The 22021-nt window shown below is 40.8% G+C and overlaps 2 protein-coding genes across 2 annotated transcripts in view; both read left to right on the forward strand.

Annotated features, from left to right (window-relative positions):
• abca7 (ATP-binding cassette, sub-family A (ABC1), member 7) overlaps positions 1–8983 on the forward strand; it is a 29640-nt gene extending 20657 nt beyond the window's left edge. The window contains exons 36-49 of the mRNA XM_083970664.1: positions 10–187; positions 993–1108; positions 1255–1399; positions 1614–1737; positions 1875–2004; positions 2296–2422; positions 2955–3017; positions 3300–3406; positions 3636–3777; positions 4196–4330; positions 4849–4952; positions 5202–5294; positions 6340–6589; positions 7391–8983. Of these exons, the coding sequence (XP_083826790.1) occupies positions 10–187; positions 993–1108; positions 1255–1399; positions 1614–1737; positions 1875–2004; positions 2296–2422; positions 2955–3017; positions 3300–3406; positions 3636–3777; positions 4196–4330; positions 4849–4952; positions 5202–5294; positions 6340–6589; positions 7391–7867 (2191 nt within the window). The 3' untranslated portion in view covers positions 7868–8983. The remainder of the gene's footprint in view (positions 1–9; positions 188–992; positions 1109–1254; positions 1400–1613; positions 1738–1874; positions 2005–2295; positions 2423–2954; positions 3018–3299; positions 3407–3635; positions 3778–4195; positions 4331–4848; positions 4953–5201; positions 5295–6339; positions 6590–7390) is intronic.
• A 4561-nt stretch (positions 8984–13544) lies between these two features.
• Positions 13545–21649, forward strand: r3hdm4 (R3H domain containing 4). Its single transcript, XM_083970158.1, has 8 exons — positions 13545–13737; positions 16441–16598; positions 17516–17640; positions 18611–18728; positions 18813–18898; positions 19604–19689; positions 20357–20412; positions 20832–21649. Exons 1-8 carry the CDS (start codon positions 13691–13693, stop codon positions 20933–20935), a joined length of 780 nt encoding a protein of 259 aa, XP_083826284.1. The 5' UTR covers positions 13545–13690; the 3' UTR covers positions 20936–21649.
• Positions 21650–22021: the final 372 nt, after the last annotated feature.

The following is a 22021-nucleotide window of genomic DNA, read 5'->3' on the forward strand; positions in this document are numbered from 1 at the left end:
GGCTTTCAGGATAACCACGTCGGTGGATGTTCTGGTTTCCATTTGCGTGATCTTTGCCATGTCCTTTGTGCCGTCGAGTTTCGTCCTTTTTCTGATCGAGGAGCAGGTCAGCAAAGCCAAACACCTTCAGTTTGTCAGCGGAGTCAAACCGATCCTCTACTGGGTGGCCAACTTCACCTGGGACATGGTCAGTGATCAAGAGAAAGTCCCACACGTGTCACAATCTGACAACAATCTGTTCACTTTATATGCAAATATGTTTGGTAAATTAGCTGTAAGATTTCCACTGTACTGTTAAAGGGATACTTCACCCAAAACTGATAATTCACCAATTTTCTACACAACGTCATGCCAAAAAAGGGTTCGGAGAGCTTTTAGTTATCAAAATGCTTTTTGTGCTCACTTTTGAATCGTCCAAAACAAACACTATGAAACATCCAAATACCTCCATACTGCTCGTCCGTACTGACCCAAGTGTCCTGAAGCCTCGACATGAAAAAGTTGTTCATTAATAATTAATTTGATCTCTGTTTTTAGCCTTGTTGTAGCAGTAGCTCCCAGTGGCTCTGTTGATGTTTGTGCGCATCCGGGAGATTTGCTGCGAGATGTTCGCAACTTTGTCATGTGGCGGCTTCAGGACACTTGGGTCAGTACAGACGAGCAGTTTGGAGGTATTTGGATGTTTCATAGTGTGTGTTTTGGACGATTCAAAAGTGAGCACTATCCGCTGCCATTATATGAAAATCCGTTGCCAGCCGGACCCCCCCTGAACCTCCAAAAGTGTTTTGATAACTAAAAGTTCTCCAAACCCTTCATTGGCATGAATAGAAAATTGGTGAATTATCGATTTTGGGTGAAGTATCCCTTTAAGGACCAGAGGAACAGTTCCTACACTTGTGTTTTAAAAGAGCAGATCTGTCAGTGCTGTGATACTAAGGATCTGGGAGTTGAATAAGCGCAGATTAACAACCCAAATTACATTTTGTTTTCAGTTGAACTACACGGTGCCGGCCACCTTGGTGGTGCTGATCTTCATCTGTTTCCAGCAGAAGGCGTATGTTTCTGAGACCAACCTGCCTGCTCTTGTCCTGCTGCTCCTTTTCTACGGGTACGTTGTCCTGACATCGACTTGTGAATCGACTCACAACCTGAATCCAACCAAATATTAATATCTAACAACATTGGTGGCCAGCTGCATGTAACAAAAGCAATGTATCTTTCTGTACTTACTTGATAACCTAATTTCTTTTTTAGGTGGTCCATCACCCCTCTTATGTACCCAGCATCCTTTGTGTTCACTGTCCCGAGCACGGCTTATGTGTTTCTGACTTCCATCAACCTCTTCATTGGAATCAATGGCAGCATCGCAACCTTCGTCCTGGAGCTGTTTGTAGACGAGGTACAAACTGCAGCAGTGCACCAGAAAGTGGAGATAAGTTTGTAATGTAACATGACCTGACAAAAGAAATACCTTTATTCTCTTGGCCAATAAGAGGCAAGGAAAATATCGTTATTTAAGCTGCATTGCTACAACACTACTTAAATTCAGTTACATCAAGCTTTGTGACATTGTGCTCAAGTAGTAGCTTAAACAATTCTGCTGTTCTTTCCAGCATCTGAACAGGGTGAACCGGATTCTGAAGAAAGTCTTCCTCATCTTCCCTCATTTCTGTCTGGGCCGAGGACTTATCGACATGGCTAAAAATCAGGCCATGGCAGACGCCTTTCAGAGACTGGGTATGAACTGAAGCTAGGGAGGAGGGGAGGTTTTATTCATACATGTATAAGTGTGACTAAAATAGAGGTTTGTTTGCAGTCCAAGACAGTTACGCTTTTCCATAAAAGTCTTTTTATGTATTTTTTTCCTTTTCCAGGTGCCAAACAGACCTTGGATCCTCTCCGGTGGGACTTTGTGGGGAAGAACTTGTTTGCAATGGCAGCTGAGGGTGTTATCTTCTTCATCTTCACCATACTGCTGCAGTACAAGTTCTTCATTCGTTTCAGGTATGCTTTATGCTGGCTTTAAACTCTGATCACTGCTGGGCACAGTGGCTTTGGCCTTAAACTTCCTAATTTTTGCTTTTGTGAAGCTTGTTGTACTGTTGCATTTGCACCATATACCTGAAAAATCATTGCATCAGAATTTACAACCAAACATTAAGCACAGATTAATTACAGAAATGTTGTATTTAGGGTGGCAGCAATTATTTCAATAAAATGCAATGATGTATTCTCGGCTGAAACTATGGAAAAATGAAAAAGAAAAGATGACTCTCTGCTCCTGTATCTGATCAGACCGTGGTGGGCTGAGCCTGAGCGGCCGCCTCTTGGTCCAGAGGATGAAGATGTTGCCAGAGAGAGACAGAGGGTCAAGAGCGGCAAAGCCCAATCAGACATCCTCACCATGATAGACCTGAGCAAGGTATTTTTTTATATGAAACTATTATGCATTCAGTCTTAGCATTAATTATGGTCTCATGATTGGAAAATAACTGTGTTTGACTACTCACATGCTGGAACTGGACAGGGAACTGGTATATAACCCAAACAGCTGCTGGTGATCTGGCTTCTGATATCCACCTTTTTCCGAACGTCAAAAACGTAGCCTGTTTTGCCGGTTTTAGAATGTTATGTTTACGTTTCCATGGTTTCAGTAGCCGCGGTAAATGCATGGATTTTATTTTATTTTTTCCCCAATGAAAATCTGTAAAACACATGGATCATCACAGCAGCTTTTAACAGTGGATATCACACAAATTGACATCTGTGTTAAAAGCCAGCGTTAATAGATCCATGCCTTTACCGCAACTATGACAACGCCTAAAAACCATGGAAACGTAAACGTAAAATTCCACCAAACCGGCAAACCGGAAGCCAGTTTTGACCATAGATGACGTTCGGAAACTTGTGGATAGAAACACATTTAGAAAGAAAATGTCTGTGTTTTTTTCCAGGTTTACAAAGCAGGTAGGAAGCCGGCGGTGGATCGTCTCTGCCTTGGGATTCCCCGTGGCGAGGTGAACGCACCATGAGATTTATTACACTAAATGCAACACTCCACATTAATCTGAAACACTGTGTTTATGTATCAGCTGTGTACAAGTACTGCAGGTAGATATTGCAGCCATTGTCTACGTCTGTTATTGAACTATAAAATATGATAACAGCTAATTGATATGATAACTAATTGACCACTTCAAAGAGTCTTATTACTTCTTTTCACTTCAGAACTCCACAGAATTTGTAATTTGTCCATAGCAACTATATATTGCAACTTTATGCTGTTGTGTGTCCTCCAGTGTTTTGGCCTACTGGGCGTGAATGGAGCAGGGAAGACTTCTACATTTCGGATGCTGACTGGAGACACACCCATCACCTATGGAGAGGCTTTCCTAAACCACTACAGGTACAAATAAACCGTCTCTGCCTCCAAGTTATTCAACTTTAAAGAGACAATCATATAACACTGGTAGTGGTTGTGGTCATAGTAGTGAAAACAGAAGTCCTACTTGTGATGGTGGTCTTTGTAGTACTAGTAATAGGCCAGCAAAAGTAGACTAGTAGGAAACACAGGTGCAGCAGTATTTCTAGGGTCTGTGGTGTCATTAACCTCGTTGTGTGTTTGTGCTTCTTAGTGTTTTGACAGAGGTGGAGCGAGTCCATCAGCTGATGGGTTACTGTCCACAGTTTGATGCCATCAGCGACCTGCTGACAGGCCGGGAACATCTGGAGCTGTACGCACGCCTGAGGGGGGTTCAAGAGGAGTCTGTTGCCAAGGTACCATAAAGGAGCAGTTCACCCCAAAACTTTGATTAACGAATATGATATAGCGAAGACATTGTTAATAGATGTAGGTGGTCGTTCTGATTAAATGATACAAGGCTTTAAGACATACTTCACTGCTCCTTCCTGGGAAAATATAATTTATGTTTATGTTAGCTTCCATCTCTGACACCAGTTATCACACAAGGTGAAAAAATGCAAATGCATATGCACCAACAGTGGAGGTCGAGTCGGAATCGATTTTATAGGCCCTATGAACTGTATCTGTCATTAGTCTTGCTGTTTAACTAGTGTAATACAAGTTAACAGTACCAAAGATCCATAAGTTACTATAAGTTGGCTAAGTGTGGTGGTGAATGGGTTTTCAAGCTGCAGGGTGTCACAGTGACGTGGCCTCTCTGTTTTCCTGAAGGTGGCGCAGTGGGGTGTGAAGAAACTGGGGCTGACGCAGTACGCTGAACGTGAGGCCGGAGGCTACAGCGGGGGCAACAAGAGGAAACTCTCCACTGCTATCTCACTCATCGGGGCTCCACCTGTTATATTCCTGGTGAGGGTCACACTAACTTACAAAACAGAGGTTAGAGGATAAACCTCTTTAAAAATCAGTGACACTGACAACCAATGAAACATTTTCCAGTCTTGTGGAGAACAGCTAAGGTAATACAAAAGTCACCTACTGAATTGAATATTGAATATTGGTTAGAAAGCATTTGAAAAGAACATTTGAATTACTCTTCATTTTCCCACTTGACAGTTGTGACACAATTGTTATTGCTTTTCCTGATGTTACATTATATTTTTCATCCTAGAAATAAATGTACCATGTACCATTAAACTAGCAAAGGCCAAACAAATAGTATATTTATGACGTCTCAATAAGTAGCTGTCTCACATAAACATAAATAGCATCTTAAACCACAAAATCACAAAAAAAAACACTGTACATATCACACACAACATTCCTAATATTAAATGGTGAAACTCAAAACTCATGCCTTAACATCAGTTGTCTTTTGTTTTGTTTTGTTTATTCAAGCTTTTATTTTCATGCAATGTTTTTCTCAGGATGAGCCCACCACAGGTATGGACCCGAAGGCCAAAAGGTTTTTGTGGAACTGCATCCTCAGTGTCACCAAAGAAGGAAGAGCTGTAGTTCTCACCTCCCACAGGTAGGAGGAGATGTACTACAACCGAATGTTTTTGCACATACAGTACAATGAAGAGTTGATTATAATGTATTCGAAGGTTGCAATTGCAGACAATCCCTCGTAGAAGGCCCCTAAAAAATACCACTTTTAACAATCAACTTGATGTGTAGTGATGTTTAATGATGTTTAAATTACATCGGTGCATATTGTGAGAACAGCAGGAACAGTACAAACCCTTTAATTTATTTATTCCTGTGTCCGTATGGTCAGTATGGAGGAATGTGAGGCTCTCTGCACCAGAATGGCCATCATGGTTAACGGCAGGTTTCAGTGTCTGGGATCTGTACAACACCTGAAGAACAGGTAAGCACACTCCAACCTCAATAACACTACTCAGTCAAACGTTTTACAGAATACTTTATCAGTCAGTGGATAAATGTTCTGGATATTTCCTCACTCCTTACTCATTCTATCATTTATTAAATTAACACTCAGCGTGTGGGACTCCTGACCTGCACTGAGGTGAGGAGATCAGTGAAGGGCCCTCTCTGTGTCGCAGTAAAGCAGCTGACTCAGCCACTTGATGAGGTTTAATGTCATGAGGTGAATCAGTCAGGGTCTGTTGCACATTATATTAGCAGTGAGAGAGGAAGAATTTGTGATTTTCCTACCATTTATACTGTGTTTTTGGTATCTGTCTCTTCAATAACAAGGAGCAGTATTGAAATTGTATATGATTTTTGCATGAAGATGATGAAAACATAATGCCAGTAAAAGATCCCGAGTCTAATCTGCATGCATTATATCACAGGAACATTAGATTCAGATATTTTTCTACAAGAACTAAAATCTTCCTGTGGCGAGATTATGCAAATCGGGGTGATGACGTTGATGCTTTGGTGTCTGCATAAATGCTGAGCAGGGCAATGCATCCTGTCATCAGGCTTCCTGTCACACAAGGGTTTCAGAATATCACAGAAGAAATGAAAAAACTCTTGCATTAAATAAAAAAAAAAGTGTTGGCTCACAGCTGTGGGCTTTTAAACATGACGTGTGAAGTACAATGCAGCAACCACTCGACCAATCAGAAATGTTCAACCCTGAAGACACACCCCTGAAGATCCTTAACCCTTGTGAAGTACCACTACCCCCCCCAACCAGAGACTTTTTTGTCGGCATTTACCCTGGAATTAAATTAGACCTTTGCTCCTCTGGTTGAAACACACATAGTTCCTGCTGTGGAAACCCACCTATACATACTCCTCTGCATACATTGACCACTCCTCTCCGCTTTAAAGGTCATTCTGTTGTAGCTGCTGCACCAACTCAAATCCCACTAAACCATAATGATCTAACATCACATTTAAAACATTAACTAAGGCTTCTCTCTCCGTCCTTCTTGTTTCAGGTTTGGTGATGGCTACACCATCATCCTTCGTCTGGCAGACATCAACTCCAACCCGGAGTCGTGTCCCATCAGCGCCTTCATGAAGAACTCTTTTCCCAGCATCGTGCTGAAGGAGCATCACCACAACGTGCTGCAGTACCAGCTGCCCTCTCACGCCTGCTGCCTGGCCCGTGTCTTCAGTGTGTTGGCCGGCAATTATGAGAAGCTGGGCATCATCGACTACTCTGTTTCACAGACCACCTTGGACCAGGTGAGGACAGTGATGCAGCAGAGATGAAAACATTCAAGCTTATCCAGAATTAAAGAGGTAGTTCAACAGTTTGGCAAATTCGCCCATTGCATTGTTGCCTTTAATTGTCCGTGCAAGCTGTTTTTAGAACGGTGGAGCAGAGCCACGAGCTGCTCAGAGCTACACTTTAGAGGCTCATGGGATTTCTTAGTTTCCCTCATCAAACTCATCAAATACACAATCCAACAACTCCAAAACGCTCTTGCGGACAAGTTGTGACCTGCACATTCATCACGCTATGAGATAATAACAGAATGTTATGAGACGCAGTTGTTTTCGAGGTAAATTCATGCAAAACCGCTGATGCACGTTGCATTCAGGGACAGTTTTCCGGCAAGCAGTCTCTGCATTTACCTCTAAAACAACTCCGTCTCATAATGTTCTGTTATTATCTCATAGCGTGGTGAATGTGCAGGTCACAACTTGTCCACCAGAGCATTTTGGAGTTGTTTGGATTGTGTATTTGATGAGTTTGATGAAGGAAACCAAGAAATCCCACGAACCTCCGTAGTGTAGCTCTGAGCAACTCACGGCTCAGCTCCGCCGTTCTAAAAATAGCTTGCACCGGCAAATAAAGGTAACGAACCTATTCCTAAAACTATAGGGATTATGGCAATGGGCCAATTTGTCAAAATGTTGAACTATCCCTTTAACATTATTGATTATTTGTGCAGAATGTGGTTCATAGGCTCTTTGATTGATAGAACAGAGCTCTCTAACAGCTAAGGATATTTATTAATTGTGTGACATTAATTTTTGTAGGTGTTTGTCAACTTTGCCAAAGAGCAAACTGATGACGACGGCCTCACAGATGTCGTCATCGGCAACGGGATAGTGCAGACCAACCTGACTGCCAGGATTACCCCCCCAATCATCCAACCCCCTCCTCCTTCGATCACACCCCCTCAGCAAAGCAAGAGCAAGAGTCCACAGCGTCGTGCGAAATCGCCTGAAAGAAAACCAAAGGAAGGTAAAACCAAACAGGATAAACCGAGCAAAGGCAAATCTAAAGAAAGCAAAACTAGTGGAGAAAAAATCAGCAGCAGCACCTCCATGATCAGATTACCTCGGGCAGAGGAGGACGAGGAGATCCCTCAGACGAGCCGCGGGAGCAGCAACAGTTCGGCACAGGAAGAACCCAGTAAATCCAGTAGGTCGAAACACAAAGGAGACGGCACCAGTCGAGATCCATCTGCTCTTTTTATAGTTGGCAGCAACACACAGGACAGCGCACTATGAAGATACAGGTGCAACTTGAGCAGAGGAAGCAGGAACAACTGTAGACAACAAACTATTATTATTATTATTTGAATGTTGTTCCGTGGTGGCAGCAATATTACATTATGCAACACACGATAACTGAGCTAAATGTTTAACAAACGGCGGGAAAGATGGATTTTGACAGTGTTACCGACCTGGTTCAGGCAAAGTAATCCCCTCAGCCTCCTCTGAAGAAAGAACCAAAAGTTATTGTTTCCTAATAATGGCTGTGGTGCCTTGTTCACCTTGTTAATAGATCAGTAGCTTTATAATCTCTTTGGGTTCCTAAATCCCACACTGTGTCTTTTTCTTTCTGTATCAATCCAAAGGTATCGTTTGTTTGTCATTAAGGAATATTATGCTAGGTGTAGAGTAAAAACAATGGGTGCTGGTGCACTGGTGGCTCGCCTGTTTAATCATGGACCATCGCTGCCCCCCCCCCCCCCCCACCCAAAAAATGTAATTATTTAAAAAGAAAAAAAAGAAAACAGGCGGTATTCCTCAGGGCTCAATCATTAGACCCCTCACAATCACATCTTTCAAAGCACTTAAAAAAAAAATGCTGCAGACAGTTGTGCAATAGCTGAAGTTAAACGTGTTACATGTAACTATTAAGATGATTTTATATGGGGCGTCGAATAGCTCATTTGGTAGAGTAGGCAACCCATAAACAGAGGCTGTAGTCCTTGTTGTGGCCCCAGGTTTGATTCCACCTGGTGGCTCTTTGCTGCGTGTCATTCCCTCTCTCGCTCTCTCTTTCTCCCCATTTCCCGTCTCTCTCCAGCTGTCCAGTAAATAACGGGCTTAAAAACCCAAGAAAAAAAACTTTAGAATAGAAAAAGAAGATTTTTTTAATGCCAGAGGACATTTACGTGGATGTAAATGTTTTATGAACAACATACAGTTTCTCTCATGTGGAGAGAATTCTTACTGCAAGTTCATTGTCCAATACCTCTAAGTTATTGAACGATGAACTTCACAAATTTCACTGTCTTGTGAATCACGAAATTTTGGCAATATTGTTTTTTTTATTTCATTTTTTATTTTATGTGATTTATCATTGGGTGCAATTGCTGTCATTGTCAAAAATGTATACCTGGGATTGGGTGAGGGGTGGGGGGGTCTTTATTTTTGGCTGGTATTTATTCTTTTTTTTTTGGTTATTTAAAAATGAAGTCATGTTTTCTTTGTTTTTCCATCTGTCATATGTAGAGGAATCAGACATCCGGACATCAGTTCTTTCATGTCTGCAAACCTCGTTTAGTTATTATAAAATATTGAAATATAATGTATAAAAATATTTTTATTTTAGTTTTGAAGTTTACAAACAGGGGTCAATCTACATTCTTCTGTCATTACTAATTAATTTACGTTATCCAAATTACAGCAATTTTAATCAAGGAAAAAATAGAAAATCATGACCAGTCAATCGATCAATAGTCATGTTTCATCTGGGCTGTAAACACGAGATACAACAATGTTTAACATTTGTTTTTTAATTTATTTTATTTGGTTATTTTTCTATTCAAAAAATGACACAGCTGACTGAATGTCTGAAGCAGGTTGTTACTGCACTGTAATGCACTGTTACATATTAAGTGGGTTGTTACGACAGTAACTACAGTATTGGCATGAGATAAACATAACATATCAGTAGAGTTTCATCCCAAAATGCAGATTCAAATATTATAATTCAGTGTTTAAAAAGGTTAAATGTAGGCTACTGGGGGAAAATGACATATTTTGGGAACTGTTATTATATTTGTCTCATTTTGGAATGAAAGTCAATACCAACAAATGTACTCAAAAGGTATTACGTTTTACAATTGTACTTGAACATGCATTTAACTGTGTATCTACTATAAGATATACATAAATATATTAGTGTAGAAAAAACAAAAGGGTTCATGTCTGTTGTGAATGTCTTGTCCTGAAGGAAATAAAAACATATTGTTTGCTGTACAGTATGTTGTTTATGCAGTCTTGCTGTTTTTGCTGAGTCACTGCAGCATGGTCGAAGTCAGGAGGTTTTTCCTCGTCAAAGCGAGGACGAGAGTGGGTTTAGGTGTAGAAAGCAGCGTAGGGAGGCTCCTCCGTCCGTTTGTGCTCTTCCCACTCATTGATGTTTGTGTTACTGCTCTGCTGTTAAAAGAAAGAAAGTCAACACCCTTTATAAGCAGTTTTTAACTTGCCACCATGTAATTATACACAGCAGGAAGGACATTTATGAAAGTGCAGGATTTATAATGTATTTTTGGTTTTAAATCACCAGTTTATCTGATATTATAATGTTTGTTTCTGACAGAAACAGTTTTAGGTCTATCCTTTAAAACTCAATATTAAACCCAAATTCTCTGTTTCAGCCGTCACATATTCAATATTTACATTCCTTCTCCTCCACAGACTGCAAGTTAGTTTTAACATCTTTTTATTATCTATTTCCACACAGTCAATATGAACATGCACACTGGATTTCCTGTCGTACCAGTTAACAACTAGAAGATGAGAGATCGAAAAAGTATCTAGTAAGTTTCTAAACGTGCATGTGGCTGTAACCTTTGTGTAAACCTGATCATCTTCTTTCTACGTTCTCCTTTTGTACTGAACAATGTGGCTCTGCAGTATTATAAAAAAAATGAAAGCCACTAAACATACATGTTGGCTGGACTGGTCTTCTCTCTCAGGCCTTTTTCACCAACAGCCATGAGGAGTTGATCCCCTTGGACTTGTCTCCATGATCCCTCATTGTGGCTTCTCCTCTGCCTCATTAGTTTCTGTGTGACTGTCTGCAGCAGGACGTCCAGACTGGACAAGGAGATGTCGGGAAGACGAAACTCAGGAGATCTCTGGAAAGAGAACAAAGGTCATCGGCAAACTGAGGTTCAAGTCAACACTTCATTATCTTCATTAGTTTTTCAATGGTTTTGTAGATAAATAGATAGATACATACATAGATAGATACATAGATACATAGACTTTACTGATCCCAAGCTGGGAAATTACAGTTTGTATTTGTTCTACGACTTTGATGACTTTGTTACTGAATATGACCATCACAAAGTCACCAATTTTTGTGTGTGATATATAGTAGCATGAACTTCTTACAGGTTTTATTTCAAACCTGATTGTGTCTCACCCCTAAAGATGTTTAAAAAAAATGTTGATGGTAGAAATTGCAGTATGAAATGTTTCTCAACATCTGCTTTAATCATTAATGCATTAATCAAATGAAGGGGTAATTGGAATATGTTCTATCTGCTGTGTGTGACCACAGCTTTTAGTCAGTCATTGCTCAGAAAAGGTGCTGCAACTTCTGGCTTTTAAATTTCAACATTTCCTCATTACAGCAGATCCAGACCTGTCAGTGCGATGCAATTTCTCCAGGTTTCTAATGTTGATTCACATGAATCCTACTTTCCCTGAAGCTACTTTAACTGAACAAGAAGCATTTCTGTTTGAACAAGGCCCTTTGGCGCTCTGTCTACTGTCAGGATTTTCATCAAATGAGCTTTTGTAGTCAAACTCACACATTTAGAGAACAGGGGGTTGTCTATCCAGGGCCTGCCGTGTGATCCATGTCCTGTAATTGGTGATTTGCCATCACAGCCCTCAGTTGTTAAGGTTGGAGAGATGGTTGTTGTTTTCTCAGATGAACCGATGGGAGGTAGAGGAGTGAGAAACTTCTTTGTCTCCTGATGGTCGCAGCATCGAAGAGCTGGTTTAAGTGGCACAGGTGGCAGCACAAACAGAGGACTGAGTGACTGTGCCTCAGTGTCTCTGTCCAATGTTTGTTGGAGTAATTTGGTGACAGATGAGTTATTCTGGCTGCTGGTTTTTGGTCCATTTTCATTTATACAGCTGATATCTTCCTCTTTCTCCTCACCCTCTTCCTCCTCCTCCTCCTCCTCCTCCTCCACAGGCTCCTTGGCTGAAGCTAAAACAGGCATCAAGTTGACACAAAGCCTCATTATATTCCCCGATGTCTCACATGTAGTTGTGTCCTTTTTTGTGGTGGACCTGCTGCTGACAGATGTGGTCACTTTAACTTTCTCCTTTCTTGGCTTCACAATCCTCATCCTGGGAACTGATTTCTTCACTTCACGCACGATGATCGGACATGGGTCTGGTGGTTCATGTTTTTCTAGTTTTACCGTTTTCCTCTCTCTGCCCATCGCAGTATCCGGACAAAAACACCTCAGTGAATTTTCTCTGATGTTGCCCATGCATTTCTCAAAAAAAAAGCCTCTTAAGATTTAAAAATATGTTGTTCAGAGAAAGAGTTTGTTTGTTTCCATCCCCCAAAATTTCTCAGCTTCTTCTCCCTCAGTAGCAGTGAGAACAGCTCAGAACAATAAGAGGACTATGTAGCAGGCCAATTAAACTGGCTGTTATGGCAACATGCACACAAACCTCAGTCATTCTTAATGAAGTGGAAAAAAGTCCTTTGTTATTTGAGATTTTACGTCAGTGCTTGAGATGAACACGCTCTAAGGTGCAGGATTATGATGACAATGCAGGTGGCCGTGCCTTTATTTTGGAAATTATGACAGGAATTTTCGTTTGATGGGATTTGCCAAAGATTGACTATTGGTAAGATGAATCACTATACAGTCATGCACATTTTTATCTGATTTATCAAATAAAAACAAAAAAATCTGTTAATTTAGATTATTTTACTGGTGATGGTACTCGATGTTGTTATTCTAACCGTAACTCTAACTTGAAATATTAAAAGAGCCCTGCTACAGTTTTTATCCAAAATACATTTTGAAGCTGCACTGATCAGTAGCCTATTTCTGTGACAAGGGAATGGGAATCATGATATGTGTTGCTCAAAGCAACAAACCCACAGACAATTATCAGCTGTGCAATTCACCTCAACTTTATAGTGTTTTAGCAATTTTCAGCTCACTGTCTTGCTTTTACAGCCTATGCACATATCTTTTATTTTTTATTTTAGCCTGTGTTCCCTGCTTGTCCCTTGTTCTCCCCTCATCTTGTTTTAGTTTGCTGGAATATCTGGATTTCTTAGAATAAAATCCAAACCTGCCGAAATTAAATTATTAAACATGTAGGCTATACACATTTCCTTTAGCCTATATGTGAAATGGCAAAAAAACAACCAACAACAACAAAATCATTTTTTTTATTTTATGTGATGGTGCAACTGTCAATGAAGGGTATTGATAACTTGGGTGAGGAGTGGGATAGGGGGTCTATTTCTGGCTGCTATTCATTCTTCTTCTTTTTCTTTTTTTCTTTGTTTTTTTGATAATGAGGTCATGTTTTCTTTGTTGTTCCATCTGTCATATGCAAAGGAATCAGACCCCCAGATGTCAATTCTTTAAAATGCCTGGAAGCCTCATTTAGATTACTATAAAATGGCCTATAAAATAGAAATATTTTGATTTTTTGTTTTGAAGTCTACAAACAGACCAACTAAATGACTAAATTAAATTATTTAACACGTATACACGTTTCCTTAAATGGTCTTAAACATGTCAAATTGAAGGCATTAGAAGAGATGCATGGTGGTGATTATTAGTAGCCTACTATTATTATTATGTTTGAGAGTTGTACCAGGTTTAGCCGCAGAGTGAGACCTCCCATGAAAAGAAACAGAAGCAGAGTGAGACCTCTCTCCTGTTCTCCTCTCTCTGTGTGTAGTGGGAGGACTCCCTGCCTCCCTGTCCAGCTAAAAGCAGACAAACACTCTCCCTGTGTTTTTTAAACTCAACAACTGTGTTAATTTACTAACACGACGGCACAGTAAATCCACGCAGCTGGTTCTGCTCCAATAAAATGGTCGTTTTGACAAATGACAACCATGAAGACGAGCGGGATTATATGTGAGTGACACTTACAACGTTAGCGAGCTAATCTTAGCATTAGCCACAAATTAAAACGGGCTAGTTTAGTTAGCTCGGGTTATCGTCAGGTTAGGGGCTGTGGGGAGGATTACATCAGCCGAAATGCTGCCTTGTGTTACTTGTTTGGCTGTTTGTTCTAGTTTGGTTCATGTCCAAAGGCTATTTTTGTTTGAAAAGCTACAAACAGAAAGCTATTAGCTGTTAGCCGCTAACTAGCTGACCTGGATATGTTTCGTGCAGTTAAATCCCATCAGGGTGTTTCCTCTTATGTTTTTTTTATTTATTTCATCTATCACCGAGGTGCTTATCATCGCTTCTGAGTTTCTCCCACAACATTTGTCTAGTTTATATATCGTGGCTCTCCTTGTTTGACATGCAAAGGTGAAGTTGTAGAAGTGACCATGTAGATTTAATGTGTTGAATCTGTGCAGCCGACCTGACCTGACCGCTGAGCACAGTTCAGTCTGACATGATCAGACACAAACAAGCCAGGTAGGGAGGGACAGTGGTGTGTTGTTTTGCTGCAGTGTTGCTTTAAACGTGCAGGGATGACTGAGTCTAAAAATGGCATTTCAACAGAGCAGGCTGGCAGAAGGAGGCGCCCACTGACCTACATCTGCTGCTGCTGCCTCTTATTTCTCTGATCCATAGGCTATAAAGATACTGCTGAGAAAAAAAGCAGACAGAACAGCTCATTAAAGCCTTGGGTAACACTTAATTTTAAGGGGTCCTTGTTCCTGTGTATCTACCTAATTAATTACAGTGTAATTACCTATGTAACCGTATGTAATAACATGTGCTTACATTGTAAATACAGTGTATTTTGGTGTACTTACAGGTCCTTGTTACACTTGTAATAAGAAATGCTTGTGCAAAGAGAGAGGCCACTTTGGCATTTCTTATTACAAGTGTAACAAGGACCTGTAAGTACACCAACATACACTATGTATTTACAATGTAAGTACATGTTAATACATACGGTTACATAGGTAATTACACTGTAATTAATTAGGTAGATACACAGGAACAAGGACCCCTTAAAATAAAGTGTTACCAAGCCTTGTTTCCTGTCTGAAACAGGAGCTAATTTTAAAGCACAGTGGGGAGCACAGATTTCAGTTTTTTTAAGACCAAGTGTGAGCCAGCAGGAAAGAAACAGGTTTTGAATTTGATTTAATGTGCAGGTTGTCACCAAATCTGCGTTTTTAGCATCTTGCTGCAACTGAGGTGTTGAGTTTCAGCTGATTCAGCACTCTGCTGCTCCAGTGCAGGCCTACACCAGAAAGGGGAAAGCCACTCTCAAACCCTTAATGACTGCTTTAATGTGTTCATGTTGATGATTATCTTCACCTCTAATGGCCATTAGCTGTTGCATTTTTCTTCATCTCTCACTGGATAACATTCAAAGTAAGATAGTGTTGTAAAAATGCACTGTATGCCCTGTCGAGTTACAATTGTGATTAATAGCTGAAATAACAAGGCCCATATTTATAGATCCTTCACTTCACACCATTATCCAGCAGTTCTACACTTAGTACGCTATTGATGAAGAGACAGGAGCACACAAGCTCAATGTCCACCTCGCATCTGGAGCACCAGACCCTCGTCGACTCCAAATGACACTGTGAGCTGAGAAGTGTCAGCTTCAAGCAGAGCAGCACAATTCAGACTGCAGCAGTGGAGGAATAAATGGTTAATTGTTGTGAAGTGAATGGCAATTAGGTCAGATGAAAAGCTTATTGTCTGGTGCTGCTATCGCTGTGTGCATTGGAGTTGTTGTACTTTTGAGTTTCTAGATGTAAGATATTAGGGGCTTGGCTTGTCAGTGATGTACATGTTAAATCATAATTACAACTGGAAAATGTGAATTTCTGTGGTAGCCTTGTGTGCCTGAAAACCAAGCATATAGTCAAAGACATTAAACCTGAACAGACTCTGTGATGACAACTGTCTTGATAATGTGAACACTCAAAAGTCATGAAATTGAGAATCTTTCCCCACTGTCCATCCCATGTAGTATGGATGTGGTGTAGGGTTGCAAAATTCCGGGAATTTTCAAAGTTGGAAACTTTCCATGGGAATTAACGGGAATAAATGGGAATTAATGGGAATATATGGGAATAAATCCGAAATTTACAAAATTGATTGGTGAGGGTGAGTAATATTTTACCCAACATTCATGTTTTTGTGGTTCTGTAAAAGAATTGATTGTTCATACAAGAATTAAAAGTTGATAAAGTTTTACTCACAAATAAATCTGTTGAAATGTTTTTTAATTGTATTATTCTGCATGGATGTCTGCTTATGACAAAACTAAAGATTTACATTTATGTTTGGATATGATACAGTTTGTTTAAATTAATTTCCCCCAATTTCCAGTTAATTCCCATAAATTCCCAATAATTCCCATACATTTCCATGATTCGCATAAATTCCCATAATTCCCATGGAAAGTTTCCAATTTGGAATATTTCCAAAATTCCCCAGCTTAACTTCCCATGGAAAGTTTCTGGAAATTTTCTGGAAATTTACTGGAAATTTTCCACCCCTTTGCAACCCTAATGTGGTGGCATATGTCGTCAGTATCAACATGTCTGACTGTATGTACTAGGCTACATAATACACAGAGTATGGCTGATGTATGTGCCTGTACACTCAGTGACATTGCTCTGTCTTCCCCAGCCTGATAGAGGAGCGGAAATGCACCTCGCTGCCCAGCTCTCCTGCCAAACGTGTGTCTCCCACCAAAAGGAAGCAGTTTTATATCAACCAAGCCATCCGCAACTCGGACCTCACTCCCCGAGCCAAAGGCAAGAAGAGCCAACGCCGACAGGAGAACTGTAAGCTCTGATTTCACATGTTCAGATTATTTCAAGTCCCATTGTGTCAGTGCTTTCAATGATGGGAAAAGATTTAGGCCCCGTCCAGACGAATTCGTTTTTTTCGAATCCGGATAAATACTTTATCGGATTGGCCTCGCGTCCACACGGATCCGGCGTTTTCAGGGGGTGAAAACGGTATTTTTTGAAAACGGGTCCCAGAGTGGGAAAATTTGAAAACGCCGCCCCAGCGTATCCGTCTGGACGGCCAATACGGACTTTTTCAGAAACGATGATGTCATGCCCCCCGCCGCTCTACCTGTAACCTGACACACACACACACACACACACACACACACACACACACCGCTGCAGCAGCTGCTGCAGCTGCACACTGACAGTCTATGCACGTAACAACAACAACGGCCGACTAACGTCGCGTCGCTCAGACGCTGCGGCTGAATCGCGCCTGTTTAATCATCACTGATCATCATATTTACTCTGACACGACGCCCTGTCAACATTTAATCCCATGTTTGAGTTTGAATATAGCGGGGAACTTCTTCTTCTATTGAATTACAGCGGGGACTTCCCGTCTTCTTCTCTGTCTTAAGTGTTTATGTGTGGCAGGCAGCGCTGCAGCGACACACACACTCCACACACACGCCTGCAGTATGTAGGTACTACAGCGTTTTGGGTCGTTTTCACTGGATCAGTGTGGACGCAGATATTTCTGAAAACGATGCCGTGTTTACGGAGATTTTTTTCAAAACGATTAAGAAAAAGATCGGATTCAGTGAAGCCTCGTTTTCGTGTGGATGGGGCCTTAATTCAGAGTTGCTACATAACTGCACTTTAAATTCATTCACCTGTCGTTGAAGTTTTGCTGATGTCGGCCACCGCCCGTCTGTCTCTTCTCTCCCTCTCTGAAAAACCAGCTCGCTACCTTGCCAATCTTCTTGAGAAGGAGGAGTGCACCAAAGATGAAGTGGAGATCTGCAGCAGTACTCCAGCCATCCCATCCATCTTCACTGAAGCCTGCACCAATGGAAACTACATAGAGGTAAGACAGCTGTGTTTGAACGTGGCTGAGGATGTTTTTGTCTCAGATGGTTAAAGGGGAACTTAGGCAAGTCCCGTCGCTTTTCTGCTCTTTTGCTAACCTTCCTCCTGGCCATGTGCATTTGTTTACAATGAAGCCAGCGAGAAATCAATCAATAGAGTGGTACATATCATATATACAATGTTACAACATGTATTTGTTTAGTCTTATCTGTCATAAACAAGAGATTAAGGGTTACAGGGCAGGTTTGTGTCGCGGTGCACAGAGGCGAGTGCTGAGGACACTGGGCCGGCGGCAGCACTGATCTTACAAAGTTGTTTTTCAGCTAAGAGACGCTACATGAAAGGGAGAGAGCCTCCATTCTCCCTCGTAACAAGTTACCTGTCATTTATGAAACCATCACAATTACTGCAAAGCTGTTGAATTAAGTTAAAAATGTAGCATAGAGGTTTCGTATGCACATATGCTATGTCTAATACTGGACATCTAATTGATTGAGTGTTAAATGGTTTCATTTAGGTTTCCTACAGATCCATCAACATCTGTGTTGATCCTCAAGAAGTTCCTTTAAAGTTCTGCTCCTCTGTGTGGTGGCTGTTTCAGCCTCTTGAATAAGATATAATTTCTTCCAGTGTGGTGCCGAAGTGTCGAAACGTTCGGTGAGAGGTGAAAGCTTTTAGTGCAGGCAAACAACCAGACCATACCGTCATAATGAGCTTGCTAAAGTACCAGTAGAAAAGATGAGCTCATTCATATTTGGCCAGCTCTACCGCAGTGCATCACTGAGTGCTGGCTCAGGCTCCAGCTCTGCTTGTGTGCGAGACAGACAGCCATTTATCAAATTTAAGATAATGCATCATTTTCTAGAGCCACTCTTTGACAGACATGAGACATCAAATCCATCATGACCCAATAAAATAACTGCCAGTTTTTACACTGACTAGTTTCCCTCATTGTCGGGTTGTTGTAGCCGTGGAATGACTTCATGAATTGCTCTGGAGAGGAGCAGGAGAGGCTGTTGTCTCAGCTGGAGCTGGACGAGGCCAAGAAGAAAAGCACCAACCGACTCCTCAAAGACCAGAGGAATGGTGAGCGCCACAGGCTGAGTTACAGTTGTGGGCCCGTTGTTTAAAGTACGGCTGTACAGGTTACCGTCACTCCTCTCTTTACAGTAAATCCTGCCTTCACTGCTCAGGACTGCTTCCAGAGGATCGATCGCAGGCTGCGAGCCACTCTGAGAAGAAAACAGATCCCCATGGTGAGTGTCCAGTCCTCTTCTTGATAAGTCAGTGTTTGATCACTGATCATGTCCTTTAGGTATAGATTTCTATGCGTGGTAACAGTCTATGCACAGTATAGTAGCTTCAGACTCGAGCTCAAGTTAAGCTCTTGTCAACTAGATGTCCGAATTGTCATGACAACTGCTCAAAGACATGTTTTTGATGAGTCTTTTCTGCCTCTCTGCTGCCTTGCATCAAGTCCAAAGTCTATGTCAAATCAAATCAAATCAAATCAAATCAAATCAAATAAACTTTATTTGTCCCACCAGGGGAAATTTGTCTTGGGCAAGGGAGTTATGACAGCTGCCATGTACATGTAAAACATCCATACAAAATATATAATATACAATACACCATGTTTCTTTCTCTTAGTTAGCCTGTGTATTATTACCTTAAAGTTATTATTTGTATTTATTTATTTAATCCACAAAATGTTAGAAAATTGTGAAAAGTATTTTCCCAAAACTCAAGGTGACAATTTTATGTTTTATTCAGTTCAATCACTGAACACCAAACCCAAATAATTTCTATTTAAAACTATATAGAACAGAGAACAGCATCTAGATTTTAGCAAACCACACCACATGGATTTTAAAACAGCACTAGATCTTATGTGGCAAAGATCACATTGACCAAGGTGCTGAATCAGATTCACTCTCTGACTGTGCTGTTTGTCTTCACAGGGAACTCTGGAAGTACTTGAGGAAAATCTCCTGAGTTTCTTCAAAGCTCAGCCACACTCAGTTTACACAACCAACCTCACCAGCAGGTAGAAAATCCTCTTTCATATATTCAGCCTGAAGCCCTGAAATGGGGTCCTTCAACAAAAGTCAACATAAAAGATATTATGTTGTCATCCACAGGCAGTTTGATGTTTTTTTCTTAATACCCCAAAATCCCTCAGTAACAAATGGGAAAGTGCTCACTATTATACGGCTGTGTAGAGCCACATTCAGACCGAGTTTAAACCTGTGTGAATAAAACACTCCTGTCAACACGTTTACCTGGTCATGATCACAGGATGAAAAATCCTGTCTGAGTTTCATAAACTACTTTGTTGTGTTGTCCTGATTAGACATCAAACTCTTAAGTGTTACTCAAACTGAGCTTCCTGCATTGTGTTTCAACACAACTGCACTTACTCAGCCCCTTGGATTGTGTTAACACATTTTCATCGCCCAAATAGAGGATAATGGTGTTTATGCACCTAGAAAACTAGTCTATGTTATATTATATTATATTATATTATATTATATTATATTATATCATGGAGAATGTGAGAGAAAGGGGCGAAGATGGTGCAGTTTTACACAAATATACATACGTATATGGATCTCTGTTGAGACAAACTGGTAGATTCATAACATAAGCAAATGATTTCAGGTCTGAAGGAGGAACAGAAGTCATTTCTCTGTTGTTTTGTGTTTGTAAATCAGTTTTGAGAGACTGCTGCTTCACGCTGCCTGCCAGTACATGGACCTCGTCTCTGCAAGTGAGTGGAAACGGCAATGCATTGGTGTATATCAGAGTAATAAGAATTATGTCCTTCTGTGTGAAGCCAAGTAAACGTCCGTGACACTGGCATTTGTCCACTGAAATAAACTGTAAATAAATCCTTATATTAGTTCAAAGGCCACAATGTTTCCCTGCCTCTAAATATGTGTGGTGGGTTGTTTTTTAGTTTCATGGCTTCTCCACATTGATGATGAGCAAATACAAAGGAAAACATTGAACACTTATATTTTGGCAGATCGGTTTTGACAAACCTTATCCAACTAGCACTTACAGACATAACTAGAGAGTAATTTCTCCTCCCCTGTTTAAGCAGCTCTGGCTGGACTAACAAAGCTATTGTAATGTGTTTGTGTCACATGAGTGTGATCAAAGTCTGTTTTCTTGTTGGACCCTCAGGCATTGACAACAACGGGTCACGTCAGACCGAAGTGGTGAACAAACAAGAAGAGTTCCTGCCTCCTACACTTCAGCTGTCTGCCTACCTGGAGCGGATGAGCTGAGACCAGGGCCCAGTTTCCCTCTGCATGGCGGCTCTGGAGCTTGGAAGGATGTAATAGATAAGGTGCACCGCAATCTGTGTGTGGTAGTTTGTGTCATGTCAACTTAACTCCGACAAACAGCTGAAAGATGCTTCCTTCCGGTTGTTCTCTGGTTTCTGTTGTATTTTAATCTAATCAGAGTTCAGCAACCTCCTGTATGTAAACAGGCTTTGCATACATCCAAAATGTTACATGTAGAAATGTTAGCATGACAGTCTGCTAACTGTATGTTTGTTATAATGCTGATGTTGGCATTCAGCTAAAAGCACAGCGCACCCACCCACCCATCTGAGGCAGACAAAGGAAGGAAAAACACGGTTTGAGTTCACGACATAGTCTTTTCTTGCACTATCCTCAGGCCAGATTTCCTGCTTCACAGGCAAAGATCTAAATGTAGTGAAGTTGTCAGCTGTTTTTCATCCATCCAACAAATTCTAGTGTAGTTAGCAGTTACCGGTAATTCGTCAACTAAGCAAGAAGAAAAGTGTTCACTGGACACTGGAGAAGTAAATGTTCCAAAAAAAAACAACAACAAAAAATGACAACAATAAAACGTGAAATGATAGATGACAAGCTACCATAGTATGTTGTACAGTGTGTGCCATTTTGAGTACCGGTAGTTCAGTCAAAAATGCACACAAACTTCAACCAATAGAGTCGACAGGAAAATTAAAACAGCTCATGTGGAGACATTTTTAAAAAACTTGACATGCTCTAACGTGCCTCTGCTCTCATTCACATTATGTTTACATCATACAATTAAGCAGGTATTGGTCCTGATGGGCAGTCTAACACAGTGTGACATGCAGTTAACTCATGGTTAAGTTTCTTGAATTATATCATTCAAGTTTGGGGTTGGTAATGTTCCCACGCTTGTGAACCCATGCCTGATATTCATTTCAGTGAAGCACAACTTTATAGCAGTAAATAATGACAAAAAGCAAAAAAAAAGTGTATGGACTATGTAGGACAGACGGAGGCAGGTGCTCTACCACAACAGGAAATGTGTCTCTGCCTGTAGGATTTGTGTTAAGTGTGAGATATAAA

Source organism: Trachurus trachurus (genome assembly GCF_905171665.1).
Source record: "Trachurus trachurus genome assembly, chromosome: 4".
Taxonomy (NCBI): Eukaryota; Metazoa; Chordata; class Actinopteri; order Carangiformes; family Carangidae; genus Trachurus; species Trachurus trachurus.

What these genes read in the sequence shown, in the direction of transcription:
- r3hdm4 (XM_083970158.1), top strand. Translation starts at nt 13,691, where the DNA reads ATGGTCGTTTTGACAAATGACAACCATGAAGACGAGCGGGATTATAT. An exon ending in CCAACGCCGACAGGAGAACT is followed by an intron (nt 16,599 to 17,515) that starts GTAAGCTCTGAT and finishes CTGAAAAACCAG; the next exon opens with CTCGCTACCTTGCCAATCTT. An exon ending in CATGGACCTCGTCTCTGCAA is followed by an intron (nt 20,413 to 20,831) that starts GTGAGTGGAAAC and finishes TTGGACCCTCAG; the next exon opens with GCATTGACAACAACGGGTCA.